This window comes from Rattus rattus, chromosome 6 (assembly GCF_011064425.1).
Source record: "Rattus rattus isolate New Zealand chromosome 6, Rrattus_CSIRO_v1, whole genome shotgun sequence".
Classification (NCBI taxonomy): domain Eukaryota; kingdom Metazoa; phylum Chordata; class Mammalia; order Rodentia; family Muridae; genus Rattus; species Rattus rattus.
The window spans coordinates 17,996,923-18,013,381 of NC_046159.1; the positions used below are offsets into that span (position 1 = coordinate 17,996,923).

Genomic DNA, 16,459 nt, shown 5'->3' on the forward strand with positions numbered 1-16,459 from the left:
CTGTTGTTTATTTTGCCTAAAGTCATTCCAGTTGAGTCCTGGGAGCCTCTTGCTTCCCTGGTGTCTGGGACTTTCTAGTGACTACTGTCAGTTCCCCATCTCGCACTGCTACATATTTCTATTTGGTTTCCTGGTTCTATGTACTTCTCTCCTGTCTTTTCTAATACTTGATCCTGCTTCTCCCTTTTTCCTTCCCCCTCTTCTCTTCCTGCCAGTGATTACTTCGTACCTCCTTCTATAGTGCTTGAAATCATAAACATTGTTCAGGGAAAATAAAAGATATACACTTAGAAAAAGAATAAATCAAACCACATCCATCTGCAGAAGGTATGTTTCCATATGTAAAAGATCATAACAACATTATCAAAAAAAATTTGAATAGGACAAGCACCTTCAGTGTACATCAGGACACAAAATCAACAAAATAATCAGTAGCTTTTCTAAATATTCTTAAAGAGTGTATGGAAAATGAAATTAGGAATACAAATCTTTTCACAATATTTAACAAAAAAACTAGCTGACCAAGGTATATAAGGCTTCTAAAATGAAAACCTTGAAATACTGAAGGAAAAATGAAGAAGATACCAAGAGATGAAAAGACTTGCCCCTGTGCTCATAATTGACTGGAATTACTGTTGTGAAGTGATCATGTCCCTCAAACTCATTGCCAGATACAAACACTGAAACCACAGGGATATGTATGACTTGGTTTGGAATAAATTTTATTTAATGTTTCCAAGAAAACTTTACAGAAATATGTGAATAAAATTATATTTCCTAAATCAAAATATTTATAAAATCTCTATTTTTATTCATCTGAATTTTATAAACAAGTGTGAAAAAGTAATCAAGCATAAATTACTTAGGTTCAAATGTATGAAAATGATATGTTAGTGAACAAAATTCCTGCAGATGCAAGATAAAAACGTAGTAACACTGAGAGCTGTTACTATTTTTAGTAACCCTGGACCTTTCTTGTTCATATCTTTTGCCTTAAGAAACATTTAAGTAGGCAGTTGCTTACAGATAAAACGGTTTTTATTTTCACAGGATTCAGAAGAAATTTCTCTGCTTAGACTATAAGCAATGCAGTGGTCTTGCCTGAACTTTGAGAACTCTGGAAATCTGTAACAAAGAAGAAAATGTTAACATAAGTAAAACAGAAGGATGTTTACAGTTATTTTTACTAACTCAGAATGTGGGAAACCACTTGAGGGAAACATTTACTGAGTGGCTTGAGATTTTGTTTGGTCTTCTTTGGTTGCCTTTCAGCCTCAACTTTCACACTTCTGAAATGCAACATGAAACTCAATTACTCTCTCTCACTGGCCCCTAGCACTAACACCACAGAATGTGATTCTAGGTGTGGTTTTGCTATGCGTTTATTTGCAGACTGTTCCACTCTGTCAGAAATCGTTGAGTTGTTAGTTTTGCTTTTTGAGATAAAGTCTCGGTAGCCAGTGTTGGCTGACCTGAATCTCACTAGGTAGACCAGGACTGCTTCAAACTCAAAGAAATATGCCTGCCTCTGCCAGTACAGTGTAGGGATTAAAGGTATGTACTACTATGCCTTGCCAGAAATGGTTTGACCATATGTTGGTCTTCTGTTTGGTTAAGAATATGAGTTGGACAAAACAAACAAAGAAACAAGCAAAAATAAAAGAACCAGAGTAAAAGCCCAAGAAATGTATGCAGATGCTGAGGTGTACACATTAATAGACACAGAAAACCCATAAAAACAACGTTGGAAAGCATAATATCTAAAAGATTAAAGAAAAAGTGCCCTAAGAAAGCATTCAAAACAAAACAAAACACCCTACAAAAATGTCATCAAACTTGCTTATTTGTCAACTACTGCTGGGCATAATAGGGGCTGCCCTTAACTGTAACTTGTATAGGTATTTGAAGGGGTAAGAATCTGGGAGGAGTTAGGAGAAGGAAAGCTGTTATCAGATTACACTGTATAAAAGAAAATCTATTATGTATAATACAGACATATGTATATATGTGCGTAGATATACATTGGTGAGTTCACCTAATCTAGGGGGAAAGGGCATAAACACAAACTTTGTCATGATATGAGTCTCTAGATCTCATGTTTGTGAATGAGATCCAAGGATAACATTTTTACGGAAAATAACTGCTGAATATTTGAAGATAGTAAAAAAAAATGGGACCCACCAAAGCAACAAAAATGTATGTGCTGTGTTCTCTGGGCTTGCCTGTTTTGAAGAGCACTTGAGCATTCATAGACACATATGATGTTCCTATTATGTTACAGTAAGGAAAAGACTAAAATTCTCCGATGATATCAGGCCCTCAATGTTCATATCCCCTGAGAATAAACTTGAATGTTATGGGTAGAGCAGTGACAGCTGTCTGCTGTTCCCTTAGGATTGTATATATTCTCATGCTCCACACAAGATATTTGTATTTCTGAGTCTCTGACTGTGAGTTTTCAGTAACCATAGCTAGGATAAATTCACAAAACATACCCTAAAAATCCTCAATAACCAGAAACTTACAAATCTTTTGAGGGAAATGTGCCATCCTCCCATAGCCAGGCACTTCTTTCTTCATTATAGTGGATTCCAATCCAGAAAAAGGTTTGACTGGAGCTCATAAAACTCTACTTAGAGATAGAAAAAAACAAGTTAATCAAATTTGAATATGCTCTGAGATCAACATACTTTAAAAGCATTTAGAATAAGATTCAGATATGAGTTGAAATCATTCTGAATTTCTGATTTGGGGAGGCATTATGACAGGCCTTAAAGTTTTCAGTTATGAGGCCATTCACTAATGTAGAAAAAAACTACAAAATCTTGCTTCTTGGAAGATGAAAATTATCCTAAAGAGGATGAGACTTTCATCCTGTGTTATAGTTCCTTTGTGGGATCAAAGATCTAATGTGAGCCCAGTGACAGCATCTTGTAACCTCTTCAACCTGAGCAGAGCACAGACTTGAGAATTTCATTGTAAGAACTGAGTTATTTCCAAGATGAGTCTGGTGGTACAAGCCTACAATCCCTGGCACTTAGAAGGCTGAAGCCAAGGCTCATTTTGGAGACTATAAAAGGAGCTTAAAGGAAAGCCAGGGATACCTGCCTCTGTCTCAAAGCACATAGTAAATTTAAAAAAATGGTAGAGTGTTTGCCTGACATGCCTCAGTTCCTAGGTTCAATTCCTATAACACACAATAATAACAGAAAATATTTGAATAACTTTATGATCATATAATCCATTACTGGTTTTACATTACACTCCAGAAAGATAGCAAAAAGCCATATAGCATATGCATGAGGTTGTGTATTCTGCTCCAATACATCATGGTTAAAAGATCCTCTTGAGCACTCTTTCACTGTTGGTGGGATTGCAAACTGGCACAACCACTCTGGAAATCAGTCTGGACGCTCCTCAGAAAACTGGACATTGCACTGGACCCAGCTATACCTCTCCTGGGCATATACACCCAAAAGATGCTCCAACATGCAATGAAGACACATGCTCCACTATGTTCTTAACAGCCTTATTTATAATTACCAGAAGCTGAAAAGAACCCAGATGTCCTTCAACGGAGGAATGGATACAGAAAATGTGGTACACAACAGAGTACTACTCAGCTGTCAAAACCAATGACTTCATGAAATTCATAGGCAAATGGGTGCAACTAGAAGATATCATCCTGAATGAGGTAACACAATCACAGAAATACACACATGGTATGCACACACTGATAAGTGGATATTAGCCCAAAAGCTCGAATTACCCAAGATACAATCCACAGACAACATGAAGCTCAAGAAAAAGAATGACCAAAGTGCAGATGCTTCAGTCCTTCTTAAAAGGGGGAACAAAAATATTCATAGGAGGGGATATGGAGACAAAGTTTGGAGTAGAGACTGAAGGAACGGCCATTCCGAACCTGCCCCACATGGATATACAGCATATATACAGACAGACACCAAAACTAGATAATATTGATGAAGCTAAGAAGTACATGCTGACAGGAGCCTGATATAGCTGGCTCCTGAGAGGCACAGCCAGAGCATTTCAAATACAGAGGTGAATGCTAGCAGCAAACCATTGAACTGAGAACAGACCCCCATTGGAGGAATTAGAGAAAGGATTGAAGGAGCTGAAGGATCTTGCAACCCCATAAGAACAACAATACCAACCAACCAGAGCTCCCAGGGACTAAACCACTACCGAAAGACTATATATGGACAGACTCATGACTCCAGCTACATATGTAGCAGAGGATGACCTTGTTGGGCACCAATGGAAGGAGAAGCCCTTGGTTCTACCAAGGCTGGAACCCCCACTGTAGAAGAATGGGGGCAGGGGGAACAGCCTTACAGAAGAAGGGGAGGGGGATGGGATAGGGGGACTTATAGCCAGGAAACCAGGAAATGGAATAACATTTGAAATGTTCATAAATAAATAAAAGTTCCTCTTTGTATCCTTTTGAAACAGTTAAAAATATTAGTCTACTAATTCTGGAAAAGTTGGGGTGTTTGCACATTAGCTCCTAATCTATTAAAATATTAACCCCTATAATACAAATCATTGAAGACTTTTTGTAGGTTTTCTAGTGTATATTTTAAGGCATATCAAACTGATGATCATGAGCTCAGGCAGAACCAACCTTGTCTACCTGGTAATAAAGACTTAGGTGAGAGTGGTCAGTTTAGTCAGGTAGCTCATATTCGTAAGTGAGAAAGAATGTGATAAACAATGAACTACTTGCCAATTCATTTCTGGTTTGGAGCTGAAGAAGACTGGAATTCTGAGAAGCACAAAACTCTCTGCTTCCTTTCCAGGACTTTGCTTCTTTGGAAATAAAGTAACAACTGCATTGATGCCCAATCCACTTTTCCAGGCAAGCACAGCATTTAGAAACTAATAGAAAAAGCACATCATCAAAGATTAGCTGTTCACTATTCATTTCTTTTTTTATGCAGCCAATCCTTCAGAGCGTGTTATACATGTCACATTACAGCACTATTCATCCAAACACTACTCCTCTCGTGGAAAGGGTATCCTAAAGACAGATTCAGAATGACAACATTCTCAATCCTTCATTATGTTGTGTTATAGCTAGATGAGAAGAGAAAAGAAATTTGCCCTATAGCAGAGAACAGGACGGGACCGGAGTCAGAAGAACAGCTTTGAGAATGAACCCACAGCGGAGGATGGCTGTGAATGTAAGAGTAACTAGAAGAAAAAGACTCACAGGGATGGCACTCTTCCAATTCCTTGAGTTAAACAAAGGTACACAGTACTTTAAAAGAATTTTTATGTGTTCAGATATTTTCTTTGGAGAGGGGGAGGGGTTAGGGGGATGTTGGCCCAGAAACTGGGAAGGGGAATAACAATCGAAATGTAAATAAGAAATACTCAAGTTAATAAAGATAAAAAATTTTAAAAAAATAAAATAAATAAAATAAAAATGAGTATGTGTAAGCCAATACATAAGCCAATAGTCTGATTGACAGGTTAGGGGTGACAGCGTATCCTCAGCACCTCTCTTCCTTGGTAATAAACATCATGACACATAGTAGGCACTCAAATCTTTATCACATAAATGGCACTAAAGTTGGCATAAGATAAAAATTAACTGTGTGATCAGAAGGCTATAAGCTTGAGGAGCATTTGAAAAAAAATATTAAAATAGTTTGACCCTATCCTTTATGAGTAAGGTCTATTATTACAGATGTCTACACTGTATTCTGAATTATAGAAGCAGAAGAAAGGAAAGAGTATGAAAGCATAGGTTGTTAGCAAATACAAAATAATATTTGTCTGTAATGTACATTGTCACTTAGCTTTCCGTGAACACTCATTAAGAAAGAAACGTGTATGTACTACTTCAGACTAATATCTTCCCTTTTCGTGAAAATTATGACTTGACTTTGGACCCATTCACATCCAACTTGTGATGAGGCAGCCAAGCCACCTTTTAAATGAAAAATACAGTGGTTCTTTTCAGAGTACTCAGGGAGGCTCTTCCATAAAGAACGGAAACTCTCCACTTCATTTTCTCCTTCCTCTCTTTTGGTTTCTAGCTACCAGGACATGAGTGGCTCTGTACCCACACAAGCTTCCACCATGACACAATGTTTCAGTTTAGGTGCAAGAATGACAGGCCCAGATGACCCCTACCAAAACTTCTAAAATTCTGAGGAAAAAGTGAGCCTCTGCTCTATGTAGTGTTCACATAAAGTATCTCTTAAACTGGTTTACATGCATGACTCGATGTAATTTTATTTATTTTTTACTACAGATCAATAAAATGAGACCATTTTACTCGGTGAAACCATGCTACTGTACATGAAAAAAAATGAAATAAAACCTACCTTTCTGGAATTCTACTATCGGGGTTGGAGAAGGTGTCGATTGAATGTTCTGTATAGTAAATGCTATAAGAAATTATTATAGATTTGCTTAGTTTGACATGTATTTGTGAAATAAAATATTGCACATTAGAGAAATTAAATGTTTATTATTAAATTATTTCATCACAATGTTGAAATTTTTTTCTATAGACTTGCCTTAGAAACACTTACAATTTTTCACCAAAACTCCCAAAGCAACTATCAAGAAAAGACATTTTATTCCAAAGAACACGGACATCAACCTCCATCGAGTGATCCTAGAAACTATAGAAAAATAACAGACACATCGATTAATGACTAACAGATTAAAATACAAACACAGAAGATGACGTTCTTAAGAACAGAAATCAGTAAGAATGAACCCGAAGACTTCTTCCTGCGGTAGCATAGACGGCTCTCCAGTGTTTCACTGGAGAACGAATACGTTCCTCCAGAACACCACCCATTAGCAATCTTTTGAAGTGGTGTGCCTTGTTCTTTGATGAGGTTATTCATACACACTCTCCACCTCATTAGAATCGTTTACTACTCACTCTTTAGATCTGCAGTGAGACTTATCTCTACAGTTAGAATAGATCCACAAGCGGTCATGATGCTTGGTCATGATGCTTGGTGGGCTTGCTTAACTGGCATTGTTTTCTCTCAAGAATGGCATGAATAAAAAAATTCTGTACTAGATGATAAAAAAGGAGTCAATCACAATGCTATTTTCTTAAGGTGTAAAGTTAGTAAGTGCCCACTCGAAATCAAGCAAAATATTGTCAAGACCTAGAGTCTGTTATTTATCATATTCCGTCCTTGTCAGGAGACTAGTATCACGGAATATGTTCCCTTTGATTGCAGACCATGTTTTGACTGGTGGCTTGTTGAGTCCTGCAGGAAAATAAAGGGGCACCCTCTAGACCTGATCTGGTGGGAGGTTCCATACCAAGTACGGATTGAGGATCTAGATTTAGTTCATGGCACCTTGAAATATGACACAAAGCCAGCCTTTTACTTTCTGTTTCATTGAGGATCTGTGTTCAGTTCTCAGCACCTTGAATCATGACACAAAGCCAGCCTTTGAATTTCTGTTTTCTCAACATTATGTTAGGTCATATTCAAAATCACTCGCTAAGATATTTCAGTATTAGAAGAATCTGTATTAGTAACATAACACTGTCAAAAAATAGCTCTACCACTAACAACAGTACACAAGATCAGTGAACCTGAGTGATTTTGCAATGCCACAACACAGAAAGAAAATTTATAAACTTGTAAGTGTCCTTATTATTCGGCCATTTTTATTCCTGTGTTAGAAATATGGTGTGAGTTCATCGATTTCATTTCTGTTTTATTCTGAATTTAACATCATGCCTAATAGACAACACTTCCTAACTCAGTTAGGAAAGGTTTACAAAAGGATTCATAAAATCATGTTCGAGTTTCAAAACACAGAATTGAGAAAACAGTGAACACAGAAAGCATCAAAGCATGGAAAGTCTAAAAATATCTACTGCTGATTATGTACTTTCTGTTTTATTTTTTTAAAACTGTCTTGAAACTAGTTCATCCATGAGGCATCCTTCCTGGTTATTATTTTATCGTTACTATTACATCTGCTGACAGGGGCACACGTACCTGCCATGAGAAGTGATGTTCCAAGGACGGTGCAGAGATGTGTTTGTGCTTTGTAAAGAACAGTGTGGATCACGGATCTGAGCAGGAAGCTAAGGAGGAGACAGTAAGCATTAAAAGAGGAAGAAACATTGTGTGTTGTGGTGATGCTATCAAATCATCTATTGGTGGCACACGGACGCAGTGTAGGAATGAGCAGAAGAAAGACCACAAGCTTTGAACAAGACCCAGGAAGCCCTGCACAGAGGAAATTCATTCTTTTCATTTTGCCACAAAACACTACAGCAAAATAAGGTTAGGCAGAGATTGTTTTCAATGTACAGATATCAAAGTTGTCCCTAAGAGCAATTTAGAAAATAAAATCAAGGTGTATAAACTATGGTAAATTCACTTAGTATCATAAAATCCCACACAGAATTTCCACCTTTATAATAAAAGCCCTTATTTACTTTGTGTTAAGCACATTTTAAATCATATATTATCTGTTAAACTACGTGCTTTGGGTGGCTTAATAAAGAAAATACCAAATTCGATAGTGGGGAAACTGAGGCATAGTAGTGCTGATTTGACTAAGGTTTCTTAAACTTGATGCCCAGTCTTTTACCAAAGCATACATGGGATTTATCCCAAACTGAGCACCTCTTTGAATTTGCATGTCCTGGGTTAACATTTCCCACCTTTAGCACAGACTGGTTGGAATGTCCATGACTTGTTCTGTGTTTCTAGTTCCTGATCCCTGAACCCAACCACAGCAGGCAAGACCCAGAAAGAATGGAAGCAATATTCAGTGTTATTGTGTTGTCTCACTTTTCTTTCCTCCCACATCGCTCTCCCTCTCCCCACCCTCTCTCTTCCCACCCTCTCTCTCCCCAATACATACTTTTAACCTGTCCTTTAATTCTCTCTAAACTACCAACTCTGCTTGGTTTTGCTCCCATTTTGTATACAAGTAACTGAATTGTTTTCACACCTTGCCATCCCTCCTACTCAACTCCACTCAACACAAGAGTTTTTCTTCTCCAATCATTTCTCTTCAATATCTGATAAACTTTGGCCAAATACTGTCCAGACCCCTCTATATATACTCTTTACTTTTTTTCTCTTAAAACTGCTGGGAACCTTAATGTTCCCGCACATGGGAGTACTGACTAATTATCACCACGCTGACCTTTATGGACCTATATCAGAATCTGATACGGTTGAGCAATGCTGGCATTGAGACCAGAGAATGTAGTATGTTGAGCATCTCGTGACTTACAGAATACTCAGTGGGATATTGAGTTTCACTGGATCTGTTTCAGACAATAACGCATTCTCTCAGTGCTCATCTCTTCCCTCTCCTTCCCCTGGTCTTATGTCTACTGCCCTTTGAAAAAAGAGAACTTGTTCGAAACAAGTAGTGACTTTAATTTCTGTCTTTGAAACTTGAGGAAAGATCAGAGAAAGGGAAATTAATGCCCAGCGAAGATGTGAGCAATGGAGTGTCTTCTATAACTAGACATGTACACCTAAGACTGTAGAAAGGCTTGGTAAGAAGCATTCCAAAGGAGATATTTATTTTTATTTCAGCGCTTGTAGAGACTGTGCCTTCCCATTGTGCACTAGGCTGCAAAGCACACTCCATTGTGGAGGCTTCCTGAAAAGGAAGGTTCTGGCCTGCCATCAAGTCTCTTATAAACATGATCATGAAAAGCCTCATAAACTCTAGTAGGTTTTTCTTGTTAAACTTCCTACATATTACATATTTTCATTGGACTGTGTTAGTTTTCAAATTAAACAGAGTGTCATTTCTTGCCAGGCACAATGGCACATACCTATTAATTTAGTATGTGGAAAACAGAGGTGAGAACTCAGTCAGTCTCAACTAATATATTTATATACATGTGTATTGAAATAGGAAAGACTAAGAAAATTGAATAAATGTGTTTTATTGATGACTAAGACCATTGCATTCTCACAGAAATATTGGTATCTTTCAAAATATGTTTCTATCTACTTTTATTAGTCATAAATTTATCAAATCATATTCCTTTTTCTGAAAATTTCCCCTTCTCTTGCCTACAAACCAAGAAACAAAACATTTTCAAAATTCAATCTCCATTTTTTCTGTCTAGTCACTTCCTTCTTCTTTCTGTATTTTAGCATCTATTGATTTCTAATGCTATAGATTAGTTTTCCTGTTTTTAAAAGACACATGCCTGAAAGAAAACTATGCAAGCTTCCTCCTGTCTATATACAAGTCATCCATGAACTCCTTCCTCTGCTTTACACCTGAGTGGGCTAAATAGACACTTCCTGTGGTCAGTGAATCAGAAATTCTGGGTGGCTTGAACGTCATGGCTGTGAGTCCCACTTTCAGGCCTGGAGCTTCTGAATCACTCAGAACAGAAGGAATGGATCGTAACAATCATCTCAAGATGTCGATGTGTGCACATATGTACAAAACCACACACAGTGTGTACATTTTGCAATCATGACCATATAATATATTTGTTTGTATAAAAAATAATTATTACTACATAGTTTGTTAATCTAAAGTATGGTTTAATTGTGGAAAGTCAGGATAAATGTAGAAATTTGCCAAGGTTGACCAACTTTTGTGTGAATTGTTTGGTTCAATGGAGGAGAATTTAATATATTTTATGTCAATTTAGTGTTTGACTTGTATGTCTCATTTTAATATACATGTACATGAATGTGGATATATATACATATGCATATATATTTGTATATGACTGTGTCTTTTAATGAACTATTTCAGCATTCCACTATTTTACTGATAGAAAAATGTTTATCCTCAATGGTATCTATATGTAAAGAACACCATATGAATGCACCCAGAAACAAGGAATTCTTCCTTTCTCTAAGCATTCTTCCTGGAGTTTAAGATTCTAATATGATTTTAATTAAGCATCAAGTCATTCATCCCTGCCATAGACCATTTCAAAGAATCTACTAAAACTGTTCTTTCATGACCGATCTCTGCGCTTCTTTAAAGCCTTTTAGAAACGACCACCAAGTACCTGCCATCCAGGCAAGGAAGTATTTACAGAGTAGAAGTGCTTGCTGCTCTAATTCAATACCAAGTTTGACTTGCCCTCTGATATGCTGTGTATTAATTTTGCAGTCATAGTTGGGGCGCTTGTTCTTGTCTTATTTTTAACAAATGCAATAAATATCATTTTACAGTATCAAAACTGTTTGCAGATTTAGTCATGTATATTAACCAGACACGTCACAGCTTTCCATGTTCATGATAAATTAAAAGTATCAAGAAACCCACATCTCATGAGGAGCTAAACAGATAATTAAGAAAACAGAAGCAGCAGCACACATCTTGTTCAGTTACACTTTACTTACCTTGGAAGAGAAGTGATGTCATACTACTGTGGGATGTTGAAATTCCTTCTGAGCGCCGAGCTGTCTGGGTAACTATTTTATCCAAGAGTGATTTCTTCATGGAAGTGTCTAGATTAATATGACATAATGATAACTTAGACAAACATATTCACATTCTCTTTGATTGTTTTGGATATAAAGATGTTTATAAAGGCAAAGTCAAACAGCACATACAACTTACTTTATAATTTCAGTCTCAAATGTATACTCCTAACTCTTAAGTTAGTCCACCACAGAGGCCATCTAAGCAAATGTGAGAGCTTCCTGAAATAGCTGTGTCTCTTCACCTCTTGTGTAACTGAAAATAGTTTAACTGTGGGGCGTTTGGTGTGCCCTTGGGTCCTCATTCTGAAATATCACAGCAGGATTGACAGATTGGTCAGTTCTTGACATCCAAGGCTCAAGCATTTATATGGAATGAGTATCAGTGCCATAGCACTGAGGCTGTTTCTGCCTTTCAGCAGATCTTCTAGCTTGTTAAGCAGGTCACTGTCTGCTAAGGAACACTGTATAGAAGAAAAGTGGAATGTGGCAAGTACAAAGATTCCCAAACTAAGAGCAAAAGGCACATCAGTACCCAGACAGAGACTAAGAATCAGGGAGGCCAGATAGAGGGCTTATATCCAAAATATACAAAGAACTCAAGAAGTTAGACTGCAGGGAGACAAATAAACCTATTAAAAAATGGGGTTCAGAGCTAAACAAAGAATTCACAGCTGAGGAATGCCGAATGGCTGAGAAACACCTAAAGAAATGTTCAACATCTTTAGTCATAAGGAAATGCAAATCAAAACAACCCTGACATTTCACCTCACACCAGTGAGAATGGCTAAGATCAAAAACTCAGGTGACAGCAGATGCTGGCGAGGATGTGGAGAAAGAGGAACACTCCTCCATTGTTGGTGGGATTGCAGACTGGTACAACCATTCTGGAAATCAGTCTGGAGGTTCCTCAGAAAATTGGACATTGAACTGCCTGAGGATCCAGCTATACCTCTCTTGGGCATATACCCAAAAGATGCCCCAACATATAAAAAAGACACGTGCTCCACTATGTTCATCGCAGCCTTATTTATAATAGCCAGAAGCTGGAAAGAACCCAGATGCCCTTCAACAGAGGAATGGATACAGAAAATGTGGTACATCTACACAATGGAATATTATTCAATTATCAAAAACAATGACTTTATGAAATTCATGGGCAAATGGATGGAACTGGAAAATGTTGGTTACCTGAGTGAGGTAACACACATGTTATGCACTCATTGATAAGTGAATATTAGCCCAAATGCTTGAATTACCCTAGATGCACAGAACACATGAAACTCAAGAAGGATGACCAAAATGAGAATGCTTCACTCCTTCTTTAAAAGGGGAACAAGGGAAACAAATAGCCCTATTAAAAGATGGGGTTCAGAGCTAAACAAAGAATTCACAGCTGAGGAATGCCTAATGGCTGAGAAACACCTAAAGAAATGTTCAACATCTTTAGTCATAAGGGAAATGCAAATCAAAACAACCCTGACATTTCACCTCACACCAGTGAGAATGGCTAAGATCAAAAACTCAGGTGACAGCAAATGCTGGCAAGGATGTGGAGAAAGAGGAACACTCCTCCATTGTTGGTGGGATTGCAGACTGGTACAACCATTCTGGAAATCAGTCTGGAGGATCCTCAGAAAATTGGACATTGAACTGCCTGAGGATCCAGCTATACCTCTCTTGGGCATATACCCAAAAGATGCCCCAACATATAAAAAGACACGTGCTCCACTATGTTCATAGCAGCCTTATTTATAATAGCCAGAAGCTGGAAAGAACCAGATGCCCTTCAACAGAGGAATGGATACAGAAAATGTGGTACATCTACACAATGGAATATTACTCAGCTATCAAAAACAACGACTTTTATGAAATCCGTAGGCAAATGGTTTGGAACTGGAAAAATATCATCCTGGAGTGAGCTAACCCAATCACAGAAAGACATACATGGTATGCACTCATTGATAAGTGGCTATTAGCCCAAATGCTTGAATTACCCTAGATGCCTAGAACAAATGAAACTCAAGACGGATGATCAAAATGGGAATGCTTCACTCCTTCTTTAAAAGGGGAACAAGAATACCCTTGGCAGGGAAGAGAGAAGCAAAGATTAAAACAGAGACTGAAGGAACACCCATTCAGAGCCTGCCCCACATGTGGCCCATATATATAAAGCCACCCAATTAGACAAGATGGATGAAGCAAAGAAGTGCAGACCGACAGGAGCCGGATGTAGATCGCTCCTGAGAGACACAGCCAGAATACAGCAAATACAGAGGCGAATGCCAGCAGCAAACCACTGAACTGAGAATAGGACCCCCGTTGAAGGAATCAGAGAAAGAACTGGAAGAGCTTGAAGGGCTGAGACCCCATATGTACAACAATGCCAAGCAACCAGAGCTTCCCAGGGACTAAGCCACTACCTAAAGACTATACATGGACTGACCCTGGACTCTGACCTCATAGGTAGCAATGAATATCCTAGTAAGAGCACCAGTGGAAGGGAAGCCCTGGGTCCTGCTAAGACTGAACCCCCAGTGAACTAGACTGTTGGGGGGAGGCGGCAATTGTGGGAGGGGTGGGGAGGGAACACCTATAAAGGAAGGGGGGAGAGGGAGGGGATGTTTGCCCAGAAACCGTAAAAGGGAATAACACTCGAAATGTATATAAGAAATACTCAAGTTAATAATAAAAAAAAAGGGGGGGAACAAGAATACCCTTGCGAGGGAATAGGGAGGCAAAGTTTAGAACAGAGGCAGAAGGAACACACATTCAGAGCCTGCCCCACATGTGGCCCATACATATAGAGCCACCGAATTAGATAAGATGCATGAAGCAAAGAAGTGCAGGCCGACAGGTACCGGATGTAGATCTCTCCTGAGAGACACAGCCAGAATACAGCAAATACATAGGCGAATGCCAGCAGCAATCCACTGAACTGAGAACGGGACCCCCTTTGAAGGAATCAGAGAAAGGACTGGAAGAGCTTGAAGGGGCTCCAGACCTCATATGAACAACAATGCCAACCAACCAGAGCTTCCAGGGACTAAACCACTACCCAAAGACTATACATGGACTGACCCTGGACTCTGACCTCATAGGTAGCAATGAATATCCTAGTAAGAGCACCAGTGGAAGGGGGAAGCCCTTGGTTCTGCCAAGACTGAACCCCCAGTGAACGTGATTGTTGGCGGGAGGGTGGTAATGGGGGGAGGATGGGGAAGGGAAGCCCATATAGAAGGGGAGGGGAGGAGTTAGGGGGATGTTGGCCTGAAAACCGGGAAGGGGAATAATAATCGAAATGTAAATAAGAAATACTCAAGTTAATAAAGATTAAAAAAAAAAAGAATCAGGGAGGCCACCTGTAGAGCTCAGCATGAAGCCTTAGGAAACTAACCTTTCATTTGGACAGTGTCAATTTACATGTTTCTTTGTTTTTAGATAGGGTCTCACTGTATCACAAGCTTTCCTGGAGCTCACTATGAAGTCCAGGAGTTAATTCTTCTGTCTTAACCTAAGTGCTGAGACTACAAGTATCTTCTGACATGCCTGCTTCAGGACAATGGCCATTAATAACTACAATGAATTTGAAATCTGACTCCATAAAAAAATTTAATTTTATTATGTTTTAAAACATGTGGGGATATGGTACATGAAAGTAATTATTTGTGAGGGCTACAGGTATTAGATTCCCCTGGGGCTGAGACTACAGCCATTGTGAGCCTCCAGACTTGGGCGTTAGAAACTGAGTTCAGGTTCTCTGGAAGCACAGCAAGCACTCTTAGATGCTGAACTCGAAGCTCCAGGCTTGGCGATGATCTCGTAAAGGAATTCTCTGGATTTTGATGGGATCCTAGTCACTGTTTGGGTCTAGCTTAAGTCAATAGGTCAGTTCACTCCATGAACATAAAAGGTAGGCCTGACATATATCACTGTATACTGCTGAATACTTCCAACAACAGAAGTACCATCACCTGAAACAACAGTCCAAGCCTTGGTGTGACGAAGTGGGGAAATAGACTGAGATTGACAAGAGGAATGCTCTGGCTTAAAAATAAAATGCTACTTCCAAAGCTACTGGAGTAGAATGCTGCCATGTTCAAGTAACCGAAGACATAGTAGGGAAGAAAGAAGGGGCTGTAAGTAGGCTTTGTTTTGTGTCTGTGGTTGATCATTATCACTGTAACTACAACACTAATGAGATTCTAACAACCTGTGTCCACAGGAAATGTTTGAGCCCATAATAATATTTACCCTATAAAAGGGAGATTTTTTTTTAAAAAAGTGTCAACCACAAAGATAACCCAATGAACATGAAACATTGAGTAAACTGTAAATACCAGTCACAGTTTTCCATGAATCCCTTCACTGTCTTCTAGAGAACTCAGAGGTGAAATTACCTGTGGGCAGAAATAATGAGCACGCAAAGGCTGGAGAAAGATCCAGAAGAATTCCACGCACTCTTATCATCGAGTTTATCAGTCAGCCACATGGTTATGCCACTCAGTGATAATTTAGCTGGGACATAATCTTAAATTAAGAACTATTGTAAGTAGAAATTTTAAGTTTAGTTTTAACACTTTACAATATCTCATCATTACCGTTTGTCCATCATTTTCTGTATTTTGAGTACACTGGAGTGCTACATGCATAATACAGTGCGGTCAGATCAAGTGCACTTTCAAAATCGAAATAGGGATCTAATACAGGATTGCAAGGCACATAGCCCAATCTAGGCACAGTTTTTCCAACAAAGTCAAATCATCAAAAGTGCTATCAATATAAAATATGCCAGTGACTGTTCTTTTACACTCAATATTCCCCACTAACTCTTTAAGTGGAATTCTAAGTCAGTAAAGTGTATTGTGAAAATATAAATGTGAAGTTATTTAAAATTCTTGGGGTAAAAGCTGTTTTAAGGTTCAGATTTTTTTTTTCAGATGCAAGAGACGAAAACATCATGTTTTAGAGATACTGACCTAGAGGTAGAACTGCCAAGGCCA

The 16,459-nt window shown here is 38.5% G+C and overlaps 1 protein-coding gene across 1 annotated transcript; it reads right to left on the reverse strand.

Moving 5' to 3' along the window:
* Positions 1-701: 701 nt before the first annotated feature.
* LOC116904558 (natural killer cells antigen CD94) lies at positions 702-11,911 on the reverse strand. Its single transcript, XM_032907352.1, has 8 exons — positions 11,596-11,911; positions 11,376-11,483; positions 8,019-8,107; positions 6,570-6,662; positions 6,360-6,422; positions 4,751-4,902; positions 2,526-2,629; positions 702-1,125 (listed from the first exon to the last, which is right to left on the reverse strand). The coding sequence occupies exons 3-8, from the start codon at positions 8,023-8,025 to the stop codon at positions 1,005-1,007; spliced, it is 540 nt and encodes a 179-aa protein (XP_032763243.1). The 5' UTR covers positions 8,026-8,107; positions 11,376-11,483; positions 11,596-11,911; the 3' UTR covers positions 702-1,004.
* Between the last annotated feature and the right edge of the window lie 4,548 nt (positions 11,912-16,459).

Excerpts from the sequence above, each read along its gene's own strand:
- LOC116904558 (XM_032907352.1), bottom strand. Across the intron at positions 4,903-6,359 it reads GATAGTAGAATTCCAGAAAG|TTTCTAAATGCTGTGCTTGC; the intron begins GTAGGTTTTATT and ends TTTTTCTATTAG. Across the intron at positions 2,630-4,750 it reads TCCAAACCAGAAATGAATTG|AGTTTTATGAGCTCCAGTCA; the intron begins GCAAGTAGTTCA and ends ATCTCTAAGTAG.